The sequence below is a fragment of the Mytilus californianus genome, unplaced genomic scaffold, assembly GCF_021869535.1.
Source record: "Mytilus californianus isolate M0D057914Y unplaced genomic scaffold, xbMytCali1.0.p SCAF_7, whole genome shotgun sequence".
Lineage (NCBI taxonomy): Eukaryota > Metazoa > Mollusca > Bivalvia > Mytilida > Mytilidae > Mytilus > Mytilus californianus.
This window is the reverse complement of record NW_026262723.1, coordinates 12,719,577-12,738,943: the sequence shown is the minus strand read 5'-3', so window position 1 is coordinate 12,738,943 and position 19,367 is coordinate 12,719,577. Positions and strand designations below refer to the sequence as shown.

Below are 19,367 nucleotides of genomic sequence, written 5' to 3'. Positions count from 1 at the left end.
TGAATCCTTGTCGGCTATATCTAACCCAGTATTTTATATAGAGTGGCACGGATCATTGTCGGCTGTATCTAACTTAGTACATCATATACTCTGGCATGGATCCTTATCGGCTGTTTCTAACTCAGTACATCATATAGTATGGCATGGATCCTTGTCGGATGTATCTTACTCAGTAATTATATAGTGTGGCATGGATCCTCGACGGCTCTATCTAAACTAGCACATGGTATACTCTGGCATGAACCCTTGTCGCCTGTATCTAACCAAGAACATCAGAAAGGTGGCAAAAGATATCAAAGGGACATTCAAACTCATAAGATGAAAATAAACTGACAATCTAATGCAAAAATAGAAGACCAAAAGGAAAAAAGCAGTATACAAAACACAACATAGAAAACTAAAGACAGAGCAACACGAATCCCACTAACAACCGGGGGTGATCTAAGGTAAAGGATGATGTTTACGAGTAACGTAAAGACGTTTTCCTTCGAACATTTCGCTGTACAAGTTTACATTATTGTTTATGACCAGCTGAAACCCGCCTCAGAAAGCGGGATTTTATTGCTGCGTTTAAGACCCCCGGCAGGCGTTGGGCTGTTTTCTGCTCTTTTGTCGGGTTGTTGTCCTTTTGACACATTCCCCGTTTCCATTCTCTATTCTGATACTATATTGGCTTAACATCACTATTTACTCAGTACATCATATACTCTGGCATGGATCCTTGTCCGCTGTTTCTAACTAAGTACATCATATAGTATGGCATAGATCCTTGTCGGCTGTATCTAACTCAGCACATTATACTGGATCTATGCCACAGTATATGATGTGGCATGGATCTTTGTCGGCTGTATCTAACCCAGTACATCATATACTCTGACATGGATGCTTGTCGGCTGTATCTAACCCAGTAAATCATATACTGTGGCATGGATCATTGTCAGCTGTATCTATTCCAGTAAATCATATAGTATGGCATGGATCCTTTTCATGCTGTATCTTACCCAGTGCATCATACATTCTGGCATGTATCTTTGTCGGCTGTATCTAAACCAGTACATCATATAGTATGGCATGGATCCTTGTCGGCTGTATATAACCCAGTACATCATATACTGTGGCATGGATCCTTGTCGCTTTTATCTAACTCAGTACAACATATAGAGTGGCATCGATTCTTGTCGGCTGTATCTAACCTTGTATATCCTATACTCTGGCATGGATCCTTGTCGGCTGTATCTTACCTAGTGCAGTATATACTCAGGCATATATCTTTGTCGGCTGTATCTAACCCAGTACATCCTATAGTTTGGCATGGATCCTTGTCGGTTGTATCTTACCCAGTGCATAATATACTCAGGCATGTATCCTTGTCGGCTGTATCTAACCCAGTACTTCATATAGTATGGCATGGATCCTTGTCGGCTGTATCTAACCTAGTTAATCATATACTGTGGCATGGATCCTTGTCGGTTGTATCTAACCCAGTATTTCATATAGAGTGGTATGGATCCTTGTCATGCTGTATCTTACCCAGTGTTTTATACATTCTGTGATGTATCTTTGTCGGCTGCATCTAAACCAGTACATCATATAGTATGGCATGGATCCTTGTCGGCTGTATCTAACCTAGTATTTCATATATTGTGGCATGGATCCTTGTCAGCTGTATCTTACCTAGTGCATCATATAGTGTGTCATGGATCCTTGTCAGCTGTATCTATTCCAGTAAATCATATAGTATGGCATGGATCCTTGTCGGCTGTATCTAACCCAGTACATCATATACTGTGGCATGGATCCATGTCGGCTGTATCTTACCCAGTGCATCATATAGTGTTGCATAGATCCTTGTCGGCTGTATCTAACCCAGTACATCATATACTCTGACATGGATCCTTGTTAGATGTATCTTACCCAGTAAATCATATACTTTGGCATGGATCCTTTTCAGCTGTATTAAAGCTAGTAAATCATATACTGTGGCTGTATCTAACCCAGTATTTCATATAGAGTGGTATGGATCCTTGTCATCTGTATCTTACCCAGTGCATTATACATTCTGGCATGTATCTGTGTCGGCTGTATCTAAACCAGTACATCATATAGTATGGCATGGATCCTTGTCAGCTTTATCTAACCCAATACATCATATAGCATAGCATGGATCCATGTCGGCTGATTCTAACCCAGTACAACATATACTGTGTCATGGATCCTTGTCGGCTGTTTCAAACTCAGTACATCATATAGTATGGCATGGATCCTTGTCGGCTGTATCTAACTCAGTACATCATATAGTAATGCATGAATCCTTGTCGGCTGTATCTTACTCAGTACATTATACTGGATCTATGCCACAGTATATGATGTGGCATGGATCTTTGTCGGTTGTATCTAACCCAGTACATCATATACTCTGAGATGGATCCTTGTCCGCTGTATCTAGCCCAGTAAATCATATACTGTGGCATGGATCGTTGTCAGCTGTATCTATTCCAGTAAATCATATACTATGACATTAATCCTTGTCAGCTGTATCTAACCCAGTAAATTATATACTTTAGCATAAATCCTTGTTAGCTGTATTTAACCTAGTAAATCATATACTGTGGCATGGATCCTTGTCGGCTGTATCTAACCCAGTATTTCATATAGAGTGGTATGAATCCTTGTCAGCTGTATCTTACCCAGTGCATCATATAATCTGGCATGTATCTTTGTCGGATGTATCTAAATCACCACATCATATAGTATGTCATGGATTCTTGTCAGCTTTATCTAACCCAGTACATCATATAGCATAGCATGGATCCTTGTCGGCTGTATCAAACCCAGTACATCATATACTGTGTCATGGATCCTTGTCGGCTGTTTCAAACCCAGTAAATCATATACTGTGGCATGGATCCTTGTCTGCTGTATTTCACCTAGTAAATCATATAGAGTGGTATGGATCCTTGTAGGCTGTATCTAACCCAGTACATCATATAGAGTGGCATGGATCCTTGTCGGCAGTATCTAACCCAGTACATCCTATACTCTGGCATGGATCCTTGTCGTCTGTATCTTACCCTGTGCATAATATACTCAGGCATGTATCCTTATCGGCTTAATCTAACCCAGTACATCATTTAGTATGGCATGGATCCTTGTCGGCTGTATCTAACCCAGTATTTTATATAGAGTGGCATGAATCCTTGTCCAGTAAATCATATACTCTGGCATTAATCCTTGTCGGCTGTATCTAACTCAGTACATCATATAGTATGGCATGTATCTTTGTCGGCTGTATACAACCCAGTAAATCATATATTGTGGCATGGATCCTTGTCGGCTGCATCTAACTCAGTACATCATATACTCTGGCATGGATCCTTGTCGGCTGTTTCTTACTCGGTACATCATATAGTATGGCATGGAATCTTGTCGGCTGTATCTAACAGTACATCATATAGTGTGACATGGATCCTTGAAGGCTGTATCTAACCTAACACATGGTATACTCTGGCATGGATCCTTGTCGCGTGTATCGAACCCAGTACATCTGAAAGGTGGCAAAAGATATCAAAGGGACATTCAAACTCATAAGTTGAAAATAAACTGACAATCCAATGCAAAAATAGACAACCAAAAGAAAAAAAGTAGTAAACAAAACACAACATAGAAAACTAACGACAGAGCAACACGAACCCCACTAACAACCGGGGGTGATCTAAGGTAAAGGATGATAATATTTACAATACTATTTACGAGTTACGTAAAGACGTTTTCCGTTGAACCCATTTCGCTGTACTAGTTTACATTATTGTTTTCTGCTCTTTTGTTGGGTTGTTGTCCTTTTGACACATTTCCTGTTTCCATTCTCTATTCTGATACTATATTGGCTTAACACCACTATTTACATATTCCTCGTCATACATTCCCAATGCTATTTGTGCAATACTGATATATGTTCAATTACCACTTGTAACATTTTTTACTCAAATATAAAAAGAAGGAAATATGTTATGATTCAAATCTTACACCTACGACCTTCAATATTGAACAAAACCAATACCATATAGTAAGATGATAACAGGGAAATATCAGCTATCATATACGTTAGAGGTGCTCTTTGAATTTGATCAATACAACTTTAGTGGACAACTCACTGTTGGCTATGACTATATGTCAAATGAACAGCGTTTTTCTCAGTATCTCACTTTAGAATACATTGTAAGTGAAGATTTTAAAATTTAAAATATGTTTGAAAATAGACTTAGAATAATATATGAAAAGTGTAGTAATTACAGGATGTGTTTCGTGTAGATAATAACATTTTATCAAATTAACTTCCAATTTGCCAATTACCCCTTGTTCTTAAATATTGTTCTAATTTGTCGTTCTCCAGCTTATAAATAGCAGTCATAAAGGACATTTTTATATTCAGCATTGATCCAGTGCATTGATTCAGTGCAATTACAAAAATTATGTTGGCTTTGGTGATTTTAATTGTTAGCTTTGCTTATGGTAAGTAAATCTTTTTCTGTATAGTCTTTTTTCTTCTTGTTTCAATATCATAGTTACCGAAGACTTTATTGAATAATCTGTTTTGCAATACACGTCATATCATGTTTTTTTTATTATTAGTCTAACTAGTTTCTCAATTAATGAACATAGGCATAGTATCTATCAAATGTTAAGGATGTTCGCTCCTCTGTTTCAAAATAACAAGCTTTTTCAAAGACTGTTATAATTGATAGTATATAAATAACGGAACTTAAAAAAGGGAAAAAAATAATGACAGGTCTGTGTCCTTGGTTTTGAGACATAATCAATTGAAATTGGGAAATGATTCTCTGTAGATTTTTCATGCACTAAACATTGGCACCTTTTTTCTTTTAAAAACTGAGAAAAAATAACAAGGATTTTAGAAGATTTTCAAAAGTGTTTTTTTGTACTATTTGTAATAAAATAATGAAACGAAATGTAGGGGTCAGCAGGCAAAATATTCATTATTTTTTTTATCTTGAGGTAATCTATAATTTAACATATAATGATACATCGATATATCGAACTCATTAAACATATATTATATAATGATATATCGAATCCATAGATCATTTATCATACGAAGAAACCTCGAGCCCATTCGTCTTCTGGCATCATTATCAAAATATGATACCTCAAGCTAATTCATCAACTAGAATGCAATGATACCTCGAGGTCATTTATCATTGATCACACAATGATATCTGGAGCCCAGTGATCTTTTTAAAACATGATACCTCGAGCTCATTATTTATTGATTAAACGATAATACCTCAAATCCATTTAATCATTTACAATTATATTATGAGCTCCACGATCATTTATCATACAATGATACCTCCAGCTTATTGTTTATTAATCAAACTTTGTTACCTGCATCGCGTTAATCATTTATCATACAAAGATACCTCTAGATCGTTTTCATTTATCATACAATGAAACCTCCATCGCGTTGATTAACTATCATACAATGATACCTGTAGCTCTTTGATAATTTACAATACAATGATACCTTCAGCTCTTTGATAATTTAACATACCATTATAATTCCAGCTCTTTTATCATTTATCATACAATGATACCTCAAGCTCATAAATAATCTTTTATACAATGATTCCTCCTTGATCATTTATCAAAATAGGTCAAATTGATGTGAAACAGATTTGATATCCAAATCTAACTTCTGTTCAGCTTTTACATTCTGGAAATTACATGAAGATATGACTTTAGAATAAATTAAAAACAATACATACTTTAATTGCATAGTTGAGTTAATATGATAATCCATGTAAGGAACGGGATCACAGTGCCACTCAATCATAAAAATGAAAACAAAACTTTATAAATTCAATCAATGAAATGATATGATGCTGCATCAATATATTATTAGTCGCATTCGTTTGATGTGCATACATCTTTTGCCAATTATAAACACAATTGTAGTGTTGTGCCGCAAATGTGTACAATCGACAAGGAGTGATTATACTTCATCGAGTTTTCGTCTTTAAACGAACAAGTGATCGACAAAATACATAAAGGAAATTAAAAAAAATATATCTCACAAAACCATCAACAGGAATAGTATCTGATTAAAGGTGATCATATAGTTTCAGGCACATCTTATGCTGTTCCAAAAGAATGCAGTCCAGTCTTTGGTTGTTCTTGGTTGTTTCTAGAAGTTGAAAACTTCTTTTATGATGGCGATGCTTTAAAGGATGTAAGTGCAGAAACTATTGAAGACCTATGTTGGTATGTATATTTTTCTTTCTACCTATGCACATCTGGTGAACCATTGGGATAAAATATGATATTAAGACTTGCTTGCATGTAAATAATATACAATATCTTGAACTTTAATCTGGAACGTTGCACTATGAAAAAGAAATCATTAAAATCCAGAACTGAATTTTGATATTGTAGGACCTCATCATATAAAAAAGTAATTAACGATACAATGCTGATATTTGGAATTAAAGAGACTCTGCAAAATGTCATTACTATTTTCAGTATACAGATCACATTAACTTCTGATAAGAGTGTGTTGTTTTGATACAAGTATGGTAATAGACAACTATAAGTATTGTTTAATCATTAATATGGTCAGGACAAGGTACGATAAGGGGCTTTTTTGGCCCCCTCTCCAAATATGTTAATATTCATATTATTGATAGCCTTTGAATAGAAAACTTGAAAAAATAATGATTTTTTTATGTTCCGGTGAATGGATGGTTGCCTAGCAATGGATTCATAAAATAGCTATTTTATCACTTGTAAATGGCTTAAACTGTGCAAATTAACACAATTCTTTACTGAATTGATTGTGTAAGTATAACTTGAAGTTAAGAATGAGAAGTCACTTTAGTTTCAGTTTACTAAATGCTTAGCAACAACCTAGCAACGACCGAGCAACACAATTATTGCATAGCAACGGTTCATATTTTTTTTTATTTTTGCCATCTGAGGTATACATACAGCAAATGTTTAAAGATTAAGCGTCCATAAATGGTATTTCAGTCTTGCATGATATTGTCGTCATCATTTTTCTTTTATGAAGTTGGTATTGAGCTTAGCAACACAAATGTTGACGAGCAACAACTAAATATAATTAAATTAAAGACAACTACAAAAATGAATGTTTTTGTTATTTTATTGTACAGGTAAGAATAAAAGCAAATAAGAGTGGTGTATGATGATAATAACTATCAGTGAGAAATGAAAGCAATTCATATTTTAGAGGGTTTATGTTTCTCAACTGCTTAGCAACAAAAATAGTGCTTAGCAACGGATGAATAAGGGGCTTTTCATTATCTCAATTTTGAATTTCGCAATTTAAAAAATATAAAATTCGTCATATTTTGATTACTGCTTTCTTTTTTAAAAATTAAAGTTAATCAAGAATAACAACAGATATGGTGCTTAGCAACTGCCAACATGTTTAAATTAAAGACAATTACAAATAACATTACTCGAAAAAATAGACTGCATGAATACAAATCCGATTGTCCGATCTGTGTAAAAAAAAACAATAGTAGTAAGCTTAGTAGTTATCAAAAACTTAGCAACAGTACGTGATAAAGAGCGGTTCAAATGGGCTTTCTTTTATTTGAAATAAGAATTTTGATTAAAAGTAGTCATTTTGTTTACTTCCGATTTCATTCATACAATGGTACATACAAGCATTGGTATTAATCTATGTCATGAACATTCTCATACATTCACTTTCACATAAACTTTTAGTATTCCATCCAATAGATATAGTGATGTTATTTCTTTATATTAACAACTTCAATAATTTATTATGTTGCAAAGGAAAGCTTTTAAATGGCACTCATGGTGGTACAATTTACACAATGAATAAATTAGCAGATGTAAAAAAACACAAAGCGTTTAAAAATACTATTGAACATTCCATAATTTATTTTGTGATACACTAGTTTTCTGTTTGTGTTAGAAATAAGTGTTACTTGTAACATGTAATTGTTTATAAAGTGTTATCCTTCATTGTGAATGTCAGTTTACATATGAATCAGTAACTGCAAGTAAATTTTTAAAAATACTGAACGTTCAACTAATCTAAATATTCAGGGAAATTCATACTTATTCATTATGTATAATGTAGTTAGATAAGATATTCAAATAAACAGTCGACATATGGAAAGAAAATCAATAAATGTGTTATAACTTAATAGAACAAACAACAACCGAGTCACTCTTCCTCAATAACATTGTCACTGTCAGAACCAGAATCTGTTTCCAAAGGAATATCTTAAGAATTTAGGATATGTTCTGTATATCTACAAGTGCTAATTGTTTCTGATTGCCAACGACTATGTCCAAGGTACCATATCGTGGATGCGATGTGGGCACAGCATCCGACTACACGGGCACCAACTTTACACGTACAGACCCAACCTGTAATATCATCATTGCTGTACTCGATCCATAGACTGTAGGCTTTCGATGACGAGTGTCTTGATGATAACTTAACACGGAGTAAGTTTGGTCGGTCCTTGCATATTTGAAGTGTGTAATTGTCATCGTTTATGTGACTCTCCGTATACCGTGGAGCAAGCTTCAGCTGATACACACCCATGGTAATGTCTCTGATTTCTTGTAAGGTCAACTTTGGAAAGTCTAACACGTTATCAGTACCATTTACTACGGTATACACCGCTTTCTTTCGAATAAGATTGTTATCTTCCACAATTTGTTGAACATGATTGAATTGTCTTGATCTTTGAAGCATTTGTTCACCAATCTCGTCATTTCCAAAATCGTTTATCAAGGGAGCACGAAAACAATTGATGAGGGCACTCACTATCCTTACAAAATCTCCAATGTGTTACATAGTGGTTAGAAAAAACTTTATCGAAAAAACGCCATTGCTTGATACGGCCATTCGCGCTTTCTACCACCCACCTTACTTAAGTTATCAGCCGAGATGCGTTTGCCTCCTCTGTGGGGTGTTGTTTCATTCCTTTCTTTATATAAAACGGCATCTCTACCTTTAAATTCATATTTTCTAAGAATTTTTAAGCGTCTCTGAATCCTCTATCCACCACAAGAACATCATTCTCCTGAACCCAATTTTTAATGTCCTCAGCATTTGTCTCAAATAAATGTTTTGTAATTGAAGTATCATTATTATGATAATCTGCAAAGTAAGGTCCCATGACATTCAAGATGTAGCCATCTGCTCCAACAATTAACATAGGTTTGACTAAAGGTCTTCCTTTATGTATGCTATATGTCATCTTTTGAAATTGGTGAAACGAGCTTTTTTGTATATACAAGTAAGTACCATCTAGAACAAGGATAGCTGTATCATCGTTGTCATTTGCAAATAAGGTTTTGGCTGTTGGTGTTGTATGCTTTAGAGAAAATTCTTGATGAGTAATGTGATTAAAGTCTAAAAAAGAGGGCACGAAGCTCTGCATCAATGATTCTCTTGTTGAATGAACAGCTCGTCGTATTTGGTGAGATTTTAAGGAGAAGAGAGTGCTTAAAATAGAATTTGATAAGCCTGTGCGAAGCTTTACGAGAAGGATAGCAAGACAGGTACTTACTGAACGCACCTCAGAGTTTCGTAGGTCCTTTACGTGCAAAGCGACTGCATCAAATTGTTCTCGTGTTAGGCCAGTCAAATTAACGTAGTCATCACCTGAAAGTGAGGACGAAATATCAAAATTAAGCTTGCCAGTATCTTTTATGACTGCCCAAGTTCTTTCCAACAGCTCTGATATGTACGTACGGTTAAAATATGATGATGATGAGGATTGTTGTACAGTTTTCAATGCATTTTGTTTAAAATATTTGCCAATAAGATGATCTGGACAACATCTGCTATTTGTCGATATAAAAATCCCCTTATCAATAAGCGCCTGAGTTGCTGCTTCTTTTTGAACAACCACTAGTCGATGTCTCCTAGTGTTTTCCTTCTTGCAGATAATACACCTCCGATGAGATTTCGATGTAGATGAAATGCTGAGTTGTATTGTTTTTGGGCTAATAACTTCAGCAGGACCCGGCAATCCCTGTGCACAATTTTCGTCATCATCTGTTGCAACATCTACTAATGTTTGTGATTGGAGTTCTCTTCGGATTCGCGATCGACACTTAGAGCATATTATATCATGCTCATATACATTCCTTTTGATCAAAGACTCAATGTAGTTTTGTAGTTGTGTGTTAATGACTGGGCGTCTATTATTTTCTTTAACATGTGTTTTTAGGCATATGACACAACTATGGCTTCGTATTCTTAGCATCTCATTTTTTTTGGCCGATCCAACCATTTCATTGCAATCTAAAAAACATTAATGAGAAAAAAATATAGTTTTCTTTATTGGTTTGATACATGCTTTATTTGTTTGTGTTGCCATGGGTATTATGTTATACTATGTTCCTCTATGGTGGTCATCTTTAATTAGTGATCCGCATCAAAAACTCAAAATTAGAACAGGAACATGTTTCAATCTACCAAGCGGTTTCTTAGAAGATGTACGAAAATTCACCCAATCAGAACGCATTTTTGGCCATGGCAGCCAAGTTGAATTTCCGATAAGCACCCAAAACTCAAAACTATTAAGTAAAAACTACTGAACTATCCTGTAATTTTTTTTCTTTAATTTGCCAAACGTTTTCGAGAAAGATTAAAATGTAAAAAAAAATTACAGAAACCACCGCCACCGAATTTGACAGACGCAAAGTGATTACTGGCAAAACCCTCTTATGACCCTTTGGTCAAGGTGAGCTTAATATGAACATCACTTATGCATTTACAGTTTTTATACATGTATGAAAATAATGTAATGACAGAAGTTTTTATATGGATTACCAGCATACATGGAACGACAGTATCGCAGAAGGGTTTAGTCCATTCTACTTAGAAGTCATTTGCGTGCAGACCTTTTTCTATTACTTTATTTATTGGTTACTGCCTTTTCAATTTTGTGAGACCGGTAATCATCTACATGAATCATCAATATTAAAAATTCGATAAAAGCTTCATCTGGAAAATACGTATCTGAACCAATGCGATAGTTTTCTACATGTTTTATATATAATGCATCCGTATGTCAGTTATGAGATCCAACAATATAAGTCTGATTTCAAAGGACACAGACAAAACATATAGAGATAAAACAACGGGAGCAATTAGATGATTTTATTTTAATTAGATTGTAATCACTTCTCCTTAGGGTTTGCCTCCCTCATCACTTCTTCCAGTTTTCGACTCCCTCAATCTGATTGAAAATAGATTAATGATTTCATTTCCAATGAGGTACAATTAAAGTTTGATTGGTCTGGATTTTAATCAGATTTTACCTCCCTCATTCGCATGATCTCACCTTATCCCCGTCAAGCCCCTCTCCAACATGTAATGTTGATATAACTTTTAAGAAAATAATAAAAGTTATAGAATGGAACAAATTATACTTCTTACTTTGCTGCGGGTATTTTTATACTTGATTGACTTAGCAATTACCCAATTATTATAACCTTGTTCACATGCAAAAGAAAAATAATGTTCGTGTGAGATTTGCTGAAGTTAATAATTTACACGATAATCGAACATTCCACCGCTACGCCACAAAATCAACTTATTTTGCATTGTTAAACCATGTAGTAATAAGAAACTAAGTAAACAATTCGCTAAAAGAAAGAAAAAGCCGTTATTCAACATACCAAATATATATACACTGTTACTTAGGTACAGATTAAAAAAAGATTGTTTTCAAAGAAAAAAAGCAAATTAAGAAATATATAATAATGCAAATAAAGAAAAATAAAACAAAATGAAAATAAAAAATTTAGATTCGAACTCTAATTAGTTCGCATGGATTTCCAGCACGCATCCACTGCACCACGGAATCGCCACAATTACGTTGGGTAAATATTTAATATATAAATCTTCCTTGCAAAAGTCACAAAAAAGATTGTATAATTATATGTTCAAAACGTTTTACTCGCATGATTTTAAGGGTTAATTACTGTAAAAGTTTTCATTTTTTTACCAATGTCGTGCCGTGAAATCCTCTCAAAATTCATACTTCGTTTTTCTTTTCGTCGCATATATCATCTGCCGTTTTTTATCATTATGTTATATTATGTTAGAGGTGATTTTTTAAATAGTCTGTCACTACATTTTTATTTTTTAACTCAGTATGATCATCCGAATTCGATTTATTCCTATCGTCTATGATGGAAACTGCATAGCCTGTTCAGGAAAATAGGGGTCGGTAACGACGGTACTGCATTTGGAAGCCGCCATTACTACTTGACTTTAATACACGACTGGCCGAATGCCATTGCGAAAAGATATAAATTAGGGAAATTAAGTGTGAATAAAAACAACAAACTATTACCTGTATTGACGTAAAATTATTCCCAGCTCATGGTTTCTAGCAATTTTCTAATAGTCTGTTCTTCATGTTGAAAATAATCACGGAACGTTTTCCGTCTCTTTCCGTTATTATTCAGATATTTTAATTATTATTCACTTTGGAGGTGTTCCGTACAACGAATTTTTAGTTTTTTAAGTGCCTGCGCCAACGTGACCCAGGAATTTTTTTATTCCAATGTCATTATCACTGTTTTTGCTGTCTAAATCGCCATAATTTTCTCCGGGTCACGTAGGCGCACGCTATAAAATTTAAGAAACACAGGCCTAAAATCGTAATTTTTTCTACTTTTGGCGTTTTTTATGCCCTTTTACCCCCCTCAACTCACCCTGTTGCTGAAATTGATTGTTTTGAAGATCATCCAAACAAACTTTAAACATCAGGGAATATTTCAACATGATAAGTAGCTTTCCAAAACAAAATTTGAAAAATGAGAAAATAGGGGGGCCAAAACAGGGGCTTATCGTACCTTGTCCTTTATTGTTTATGAACTTTGAATATTTCGAAATACTAAGGATTTTATACCCCAGGAATAGATTAGCTTGGCTGTACTTGCCAAAACTTTTAGGATATTTTGCACATCAATAATTTTCAACTTCGTTCTATGTTTGGCCTTTTCAACTTTTTTTAATCGAGCGTCACTGATGAGTCTTTTTGAGACGAAACGTCCGTTTGGGGTACAAAATTTCAATCCTGTTATCTATGATGCGTTTACTTGTTATGCCCCACCAACGATAGTATGAGATTCGTTATGTTTTCTGGCCTCTGTCCGGTCTTCCGTGTGCCCAGTAGCATGTTCAGGTTTTTGGTTACAGTAGTACAGTCGACTCTCGTTATCTCGAAGTCAGCCGGACCAGAGAAATATTTCGAGATACACGTAGTTCGACTCAAACGAAAACCGGAAGTTTGACAGAACAAGGGACACAACTCTTGCTTAGCTTGGTAAAGCTAAAATAAATCCGAGTGAATAAGGGAAGGGGATCGATATTCTGGTATCAGATCGATGTATTTGTATGTCATGGTCTTTCATTATTATAATAACATTATTTTTACTTATTCAATTGTTTCAGTTACAATTTTTTTCCTCTGGCTTTTATCCGAGAGAGTAATTTCCAATCGATAGTTTCGTTATTCAGGTCGTTTATAGTTGACAAAATTGTTTATTCTCGGATACAAAAAATTTTAGAAAATTTAGATTTCTCTTCATTTTGTTTTATCTCACTCTTTCTTTTCAAAAGAAAATACAACAAGATTAAAGACGCCGATTGAGTAGTTTTTAGGTGATCATCAACGGAAGTCATAATCCTTACTTTATACACACCCAAGCTCATTAGTGTAAATCACAATTAATTGTTATGTATATGTAAGAGAATGATAATCCCTTACTTCATGAATAAGTACGAGCGTTAGCGAGTACTTATCATGAAGTAAGGGATTATCATTCTCTTACAAACTTAGAATACTGTAAAGTGCTCAAGGCTCAAATGATCTATTCAAGAATTAGTTTCATTGTCAGTGCAATGTTTATAATTGATGCATGACTTCCTTTTTCAGCATGTCATTTATGGATTAGTTTTAGTGATGTGAGGACTTTCTTATCATTCAGGAAATTTTTTTTTTATAATGCGTTATAGATATTAGGTGACACAACAGTAGAAAGAAAAGGTAGGAATTGTATGTTTCCTGATTGTGAGTATGAATGTAAGTCATGTAACATTTTAGTGAAGAATTATCCTTTTTTTATTTACAGTTTAAATCAATTAATACATTTGAGTTACAACTAAATTTTATTTCACAGCCAATAATTTGGTCCGGCTTTTTACATCAAATACTGTTTCATTATGTCAGGGAAATGTTCAAAAATAATGCCCTTAAAAGTTTTTAATATGTTCAAAATTAAATTCCTGGTTTTTTTTTATCGGAATACATGTATTGGAAATAACTATTCTCCCCAACCGCTGATCAAGTAATCAAAGTTTTGGAAAGCTAAAGATTTAGATCATTTTTTTCTGAAAGATTTTTTTCTTTTTTTTTTTGCATTGATTTGGTATTGTTTAATTTTATAGTAATTTGAAGTTAATAATATTTTCATAATAACATTGACGGTACCAATTTTACTGCACCAGTAAACTTCAACTTATTTTGAGATTTTTGTTTGTTTCACAATTCAACTTTTAGTCAGTTTCAATCACTGTGTGATATAAAATCCTTTCAATCTGATAAATGTGCTTTGGGGCAGTTGTAACTCATTTATAGAAACTCTTTGTTTTGAACTGTAAATAGACCCAAATAATAGGATAATCCCTTACTAAGAACATGATTTACATTCATTCTTCACAATTAAGAGGCATCCAATCCTGCAATTTCATTGCTCGAGAGTACTTTGCTATATTCTAAGTAAACATTTTAAATACTTTTTCATGAACATTAACAATGCATCACTAATTATTTATAAAAATTCTATTAAAGATAATCTTAGGTAAACACTCGTGGAAATAGCATGTCATAAATCAATACAGTGGTCAGTGACTGGAAATTTAATTACACGTGTATTGTCAGATTAACTCTTCAATCCATTTAAATGCCGGAGGTCATGTTTTGACATATGTGTATTAGTTCGAGATAAATAATGAATTTTGAATGCTTTTGTTAACCTTGGGATCGTAAATTTAGTTCGACTAAACCGAAATTTCGACTCATCCAATTTCGACTCATCAGGAGTCGAATTACATACATTTATATGGAACAAAGTTCGGGACCACGTGAAAACTTCGACTCATCCGAAATCTCGAGTCAACCGAGTTCGAGACAACGAGAGTTAACTGTACTTTATACTAACGAGTAGTTGTGGTCACATCAATATGACTTTTATTACACATGTTCACTGTGATGTGATTTTTTAATATAAGTCAAATTTGGTTTTGAACTTGATATCGCAGTGTGCTTTACATGTTTGAACATGTGAACACACTATTTGATAGTACTAGCCAGACATGATGTACTAGGGGGTGCACATATTCCGGTTTATTTTATTTTTTTTCTTCATGTTTTAACGTTGATATTCCCTTATTGTATTGCAGGCATTTTATGAGTAAAGCCCTTTGTAAAGAGGCAAAGAAGTGTAAAGCGATGACTTTCGCTACTGATATGATGAAAGAAATGACAAGAGCCGTTTGTGTTGAGTATAAAAATGGTGAGTTTATCATTTCTGTTCAGATGACTCCTTATAGGAGGGTTTGCCCTTAAATGTCGATTTTTATCAATTGGTTAAATGTTGCTATTATGATTTAAACATTTTATTTATTTATTTCGTCAAAATCGCTTTTCTGGATTTTGCTTCATCGGGTACTCGAATCCAAACTCTTGAAAACTAGAATATATATTGAGAGAAACATTAAAATATGAAAACAATAATAAGCCAAGATCAACAAATATGTCTTCCAAGCAAAAATCATTAGACAATTTCTTATTGGGGTTGTTACCCTTTAATGACATCCAATTTTAACCGTTTATTGCGTTTTGACTATAATCTTGTAAATTATAATAATTAAAAAGCAACTTTATGAAAACTATGAACACCTAGACAAGGTCTACAATGAAGTCAAAAAACCGAAATCGTCCGTTTTCGCCTTATATTAGTCACCAGCCTTTAAGAAAACATTTCTCATTTTTAGTCTTTTTGACATTATTAAAATATAATATGTAGAGAGCAACTGTGAACATCAAAATCATTAATCAGCTTGCCAAAATCAACAAATGAATCAATCTTTAGTCGACTCCTTATCGCAGTTATTGTCTTTAAAAAACAATGTAATCCTTTCTTCGTATTTGTTTATTATCTTGAGAACTATATTGACGGAGAGACACTGTTAATAGCTTACATGATCCCTAAAACAAGATCAGGTCAAAATGAAAAAAAGTATAGCTTTATAGGGATAACTGATCCTAAATGACATTTTTTACCAATTTCCGCGATCTTTTGATATTATCTTAAAAACCTGAAACTATAATAGGTAGAGAGAAACTTCAAAGAGCAAAAGTGATCTGCATGAAAAGATAAAAAAAAAAAAGAATCGTCTTGACGAAATTGACAGTTGACTCCTATAAGGAGTCATTGCTTTCAGAATTTTACTGTTGCTTCTACCATTTTTCAGACAATGGCCCCTTTCATCAATAAGGGGCTTTTTCATTGAAAAGGACTCTTACGGCAAACATTTATTTCTTTCAACAAGTTCTTTTTTAAGCCCTGAATAAACATTTCCTGTGATACTTATATAATTATTCTTCACAAATTTCTACTTCGGTGTTAGGTGAGCTATGTAGGTTCGAGAAACATTAATTGTGAATACTTTTATATCAGTGCTTTGTGTCTAATGTTTTAATTTTAGTCGTTAATGTGCCTCGTGTGAACCGATAATTTGAGTTAAGCCAACTGCAACTGATTCTTACATGTTGCTCTAATCTTGTGCTGTCACACCACTGTTACAAGTTACGGGAGGGTTGAGTGTTCACTAGCATGGTAAGCCTTCCACATTCATTATGTGACTGTCCGAAGTCAGGAACCAGTTGTTCAGTGGTTGTCAATTGTCCATGTCTCTCATATTTTGTTTTTCGTAAATTGTTTTGTTACAAATTAGGCCGTATCTCGTTTGAATTGTTTCCAATTTTTCATGTCGGGGTCTTTGATATCCGACTTTCCAGTATGTCTTTTTCTCATTGTTGAATGCCGTATGCATTGTGGCCTATAATTAATTATATTCTACTCATTTGAATTCTCAGATCTGTATTTTGTGTCTTTTGTGTTTTATTTTTTTGTTTTTTTTTGTTGGTTCTTTGCATTGATCTGATGCCTCTTCAATTGATTTTTTATAGTTTGTTCTTTGTTCTTATGTTGTACTGTAACACCACTATCAACGATTAGCGGAAGGGTTTTGACGCCAGCAAATATGTCTAATCCCACCACATTCAGTGGTTGTCTGTGTTTCTATATATCATACTGCTTACTATGCAGTTTTGCTCATCGTTGAAAGCTGTACGGTGACAAATAGTTGCTAACTTTTTCGTCATTAGGTTGATGGTCTTATTGGCAATCAAACCACATCTTCCCATCTTTATATAACAATATTATCATTCTGAAAATCCATGAAATATTTTCTGGACATTAAGCATCCATCAATAAATCCAAAACAAATTCTAACATTAACATTTCAGACTTTCTGGATTTATTACCATGCTACAACGATCCAGAATTCCGATCAGCATTCGTGAGATGTGTCCAGAATTCCTTTGTAGGGTATGACCAAAATACGTGTGTGTAAGTTGTACTTTTTTAAATCCATGTTATCTATAAACCTATAAAAAATAATATTGGTACTTGTAGCTCAGCACTTCTTGATATCTTTTTATTGCAACAAAACATTTTTTTTTTATAATAGGTGGAACCTTTTAGCACTTATTTGGGACAGAACGGTTTCCCCTTACTTTTATCAATTTTCGGCTTTAAATTTTCCATTCCCCAAAGCGTGCACTTTAGTTAATAAAGTATAACAAAAATACCGAACTTCAAGGTAAATCCAAAAGGGGAAACACATAAAAACTTACCAAATCAAACGTTATCAATCAACGGAACAAATGAAAAATTTGCATTTTCAAAAAAATAAAATGGTTGGTTAAACCTGGTTTTATGGTAAGCTAGACCTTCCACTTGCGTAACAGTTGTTTATAGTTTATTTATATTGAAAAGATTGGGTGAGGAACCAAAACAGATATAATAGGTTAGTGTGACAACCGTTGATTACATTTTGCTCGTTTTATTTCCCATCATATCCATTTGGAAATATTGCAATTGGCATTTTTTTTTCTTTAAGTAATAGAGAAACTCATCCTACCACTTGACCCCGTTAAAAGCAATATTTGTTGTCGATAGCTAAATTTTCAAATTTAAAATGCTCGTTAAAGCTTCGATTGTCAATTTTCAAACTTAACACTCGAAATATTGATATAGGTCGTTTTTAATGTAGCTTGCAAGGCCATGTATGTTGCCTATTGTAAGGTATCATATCTAACAAAGACATTAGTTCTTAAATACTGGTGGAACAGCAATGAACATATTTTTCTTTTCATCATAAGTCTTTTCTTTAAAAATTGAGTTTGATTTTTTATTAGATCAACAAAATCAAAACAAGTATTACGATAATCAAAACTGCAAATGGAGCTTTAAACGAAACACATTCACAAGCTTTATTTCATTTGTCATGTTTAAGTGATTTCCGTCTGATTATAAACCAATTTAAAAGCAAGTCATTGAACTTGTTTGTTTCAATTACAGGTTTGTGGACCGTCTGAAAAACTGTGCTTCGATGTTTCATCATTGTAACAAAGAGCAGCAAGCATCTGCTGTAGACACTATGGTCGAAGAATATAGTAAAACAATATGCAATCATCACAAATTTAATATTGGAGCTCCTATGTGAGATTTGTAAACTTTAAATAAATAAAACTTGTTTGATCTATCATAGATATATTTATTTTTATTTTTTTTCCACCGTTTTACTCTGAAGGATAGCATTGGTTCGTTATGTTACCTGTTTTATGAGCAATACAAAAAGTAAAATAACAAAAATATCGAACTTCGAGGAGAGTTCAAAACTGAAAGTTCCTAATCAAATGGCAAAATCAAAGGCTCAAACACATCAAACAAATGGATAACAACTGTCATATTCCTGACTTGGTACAGGCATTTTCTTATGTAGAAAACAGTGGATTAAAACTTGATTATAGCTAGTTAAACCTCTCACTTGTATGACAGTCGCATATAATTCCATTATATTGACAACAATGTGTGAACAAAACAAACAGACATAACAGACAAATGTCACAAATAGGGGTACAGTAGTCAACAATGTGTTATAATCTTAATCACTATAGAAACAA

At 33.8% G+C, this 19,367-nt stretch overlaps 2 protein-coding genes across 2 annotated transcripts in view; one reads left to right on the top strand and one right to left on the bottom strand.

Annotated features, from left to right (window-relative positions):
• Nucleotides 1–19,367, bottom strand: part of LOC127708229 (uncharacterized) — an 85,425-nt gene that overhangs the window by 23,013 nt on the left and 43,045 nt on the right. The gene's annotated exons all lie outside the window — the stretch shown is intronic.
• LOC127709091 (uncharacterized) lies at nucleotides 4,376–18,957 on the top strand. Its single transcript, XM_052214444.1, has 5 exons — nucleotides 4,376–4,509; nucleotides 6,138–6,279; nucleotides 15,515–15,627; nucleotides 17,646–17,748; nucleotides 18,763–18,957. Exons 1-5 carry the CDS (start codon nucleotides 4,470–4,472, stop codon nucleotides 18,905–18,907), a joined length of 543 nt encoding a protein of 180 aa, XP_052070404.1. The 5' UTR covers nucleotides 4,376–4,469; the 3' UTR covers nucleotides 18,908–18,957.

Coding starts and splice junctions, on each gene's coding strand:
- LOC127709091 (XM_052214444.1), top strand. CDS start 4,470: ATGTTGGCTTTGGTGATTTTAATTGTTAGCTTTGCTTATG. Junction 4,510..6,137: donor AATTGTTAGCTTTGCTTATG/GTAAGTAAATCT, acceptor GTGATCATATAG/TTTCAGGCACATCTTATGCT. Junction 15,628..17,645: donor TTGTGTTGAGTATAAAAATG/GTGAGTTTATCA, acceptor TTAACATTTCAG/ACTTTCTGGATTTATTACCA.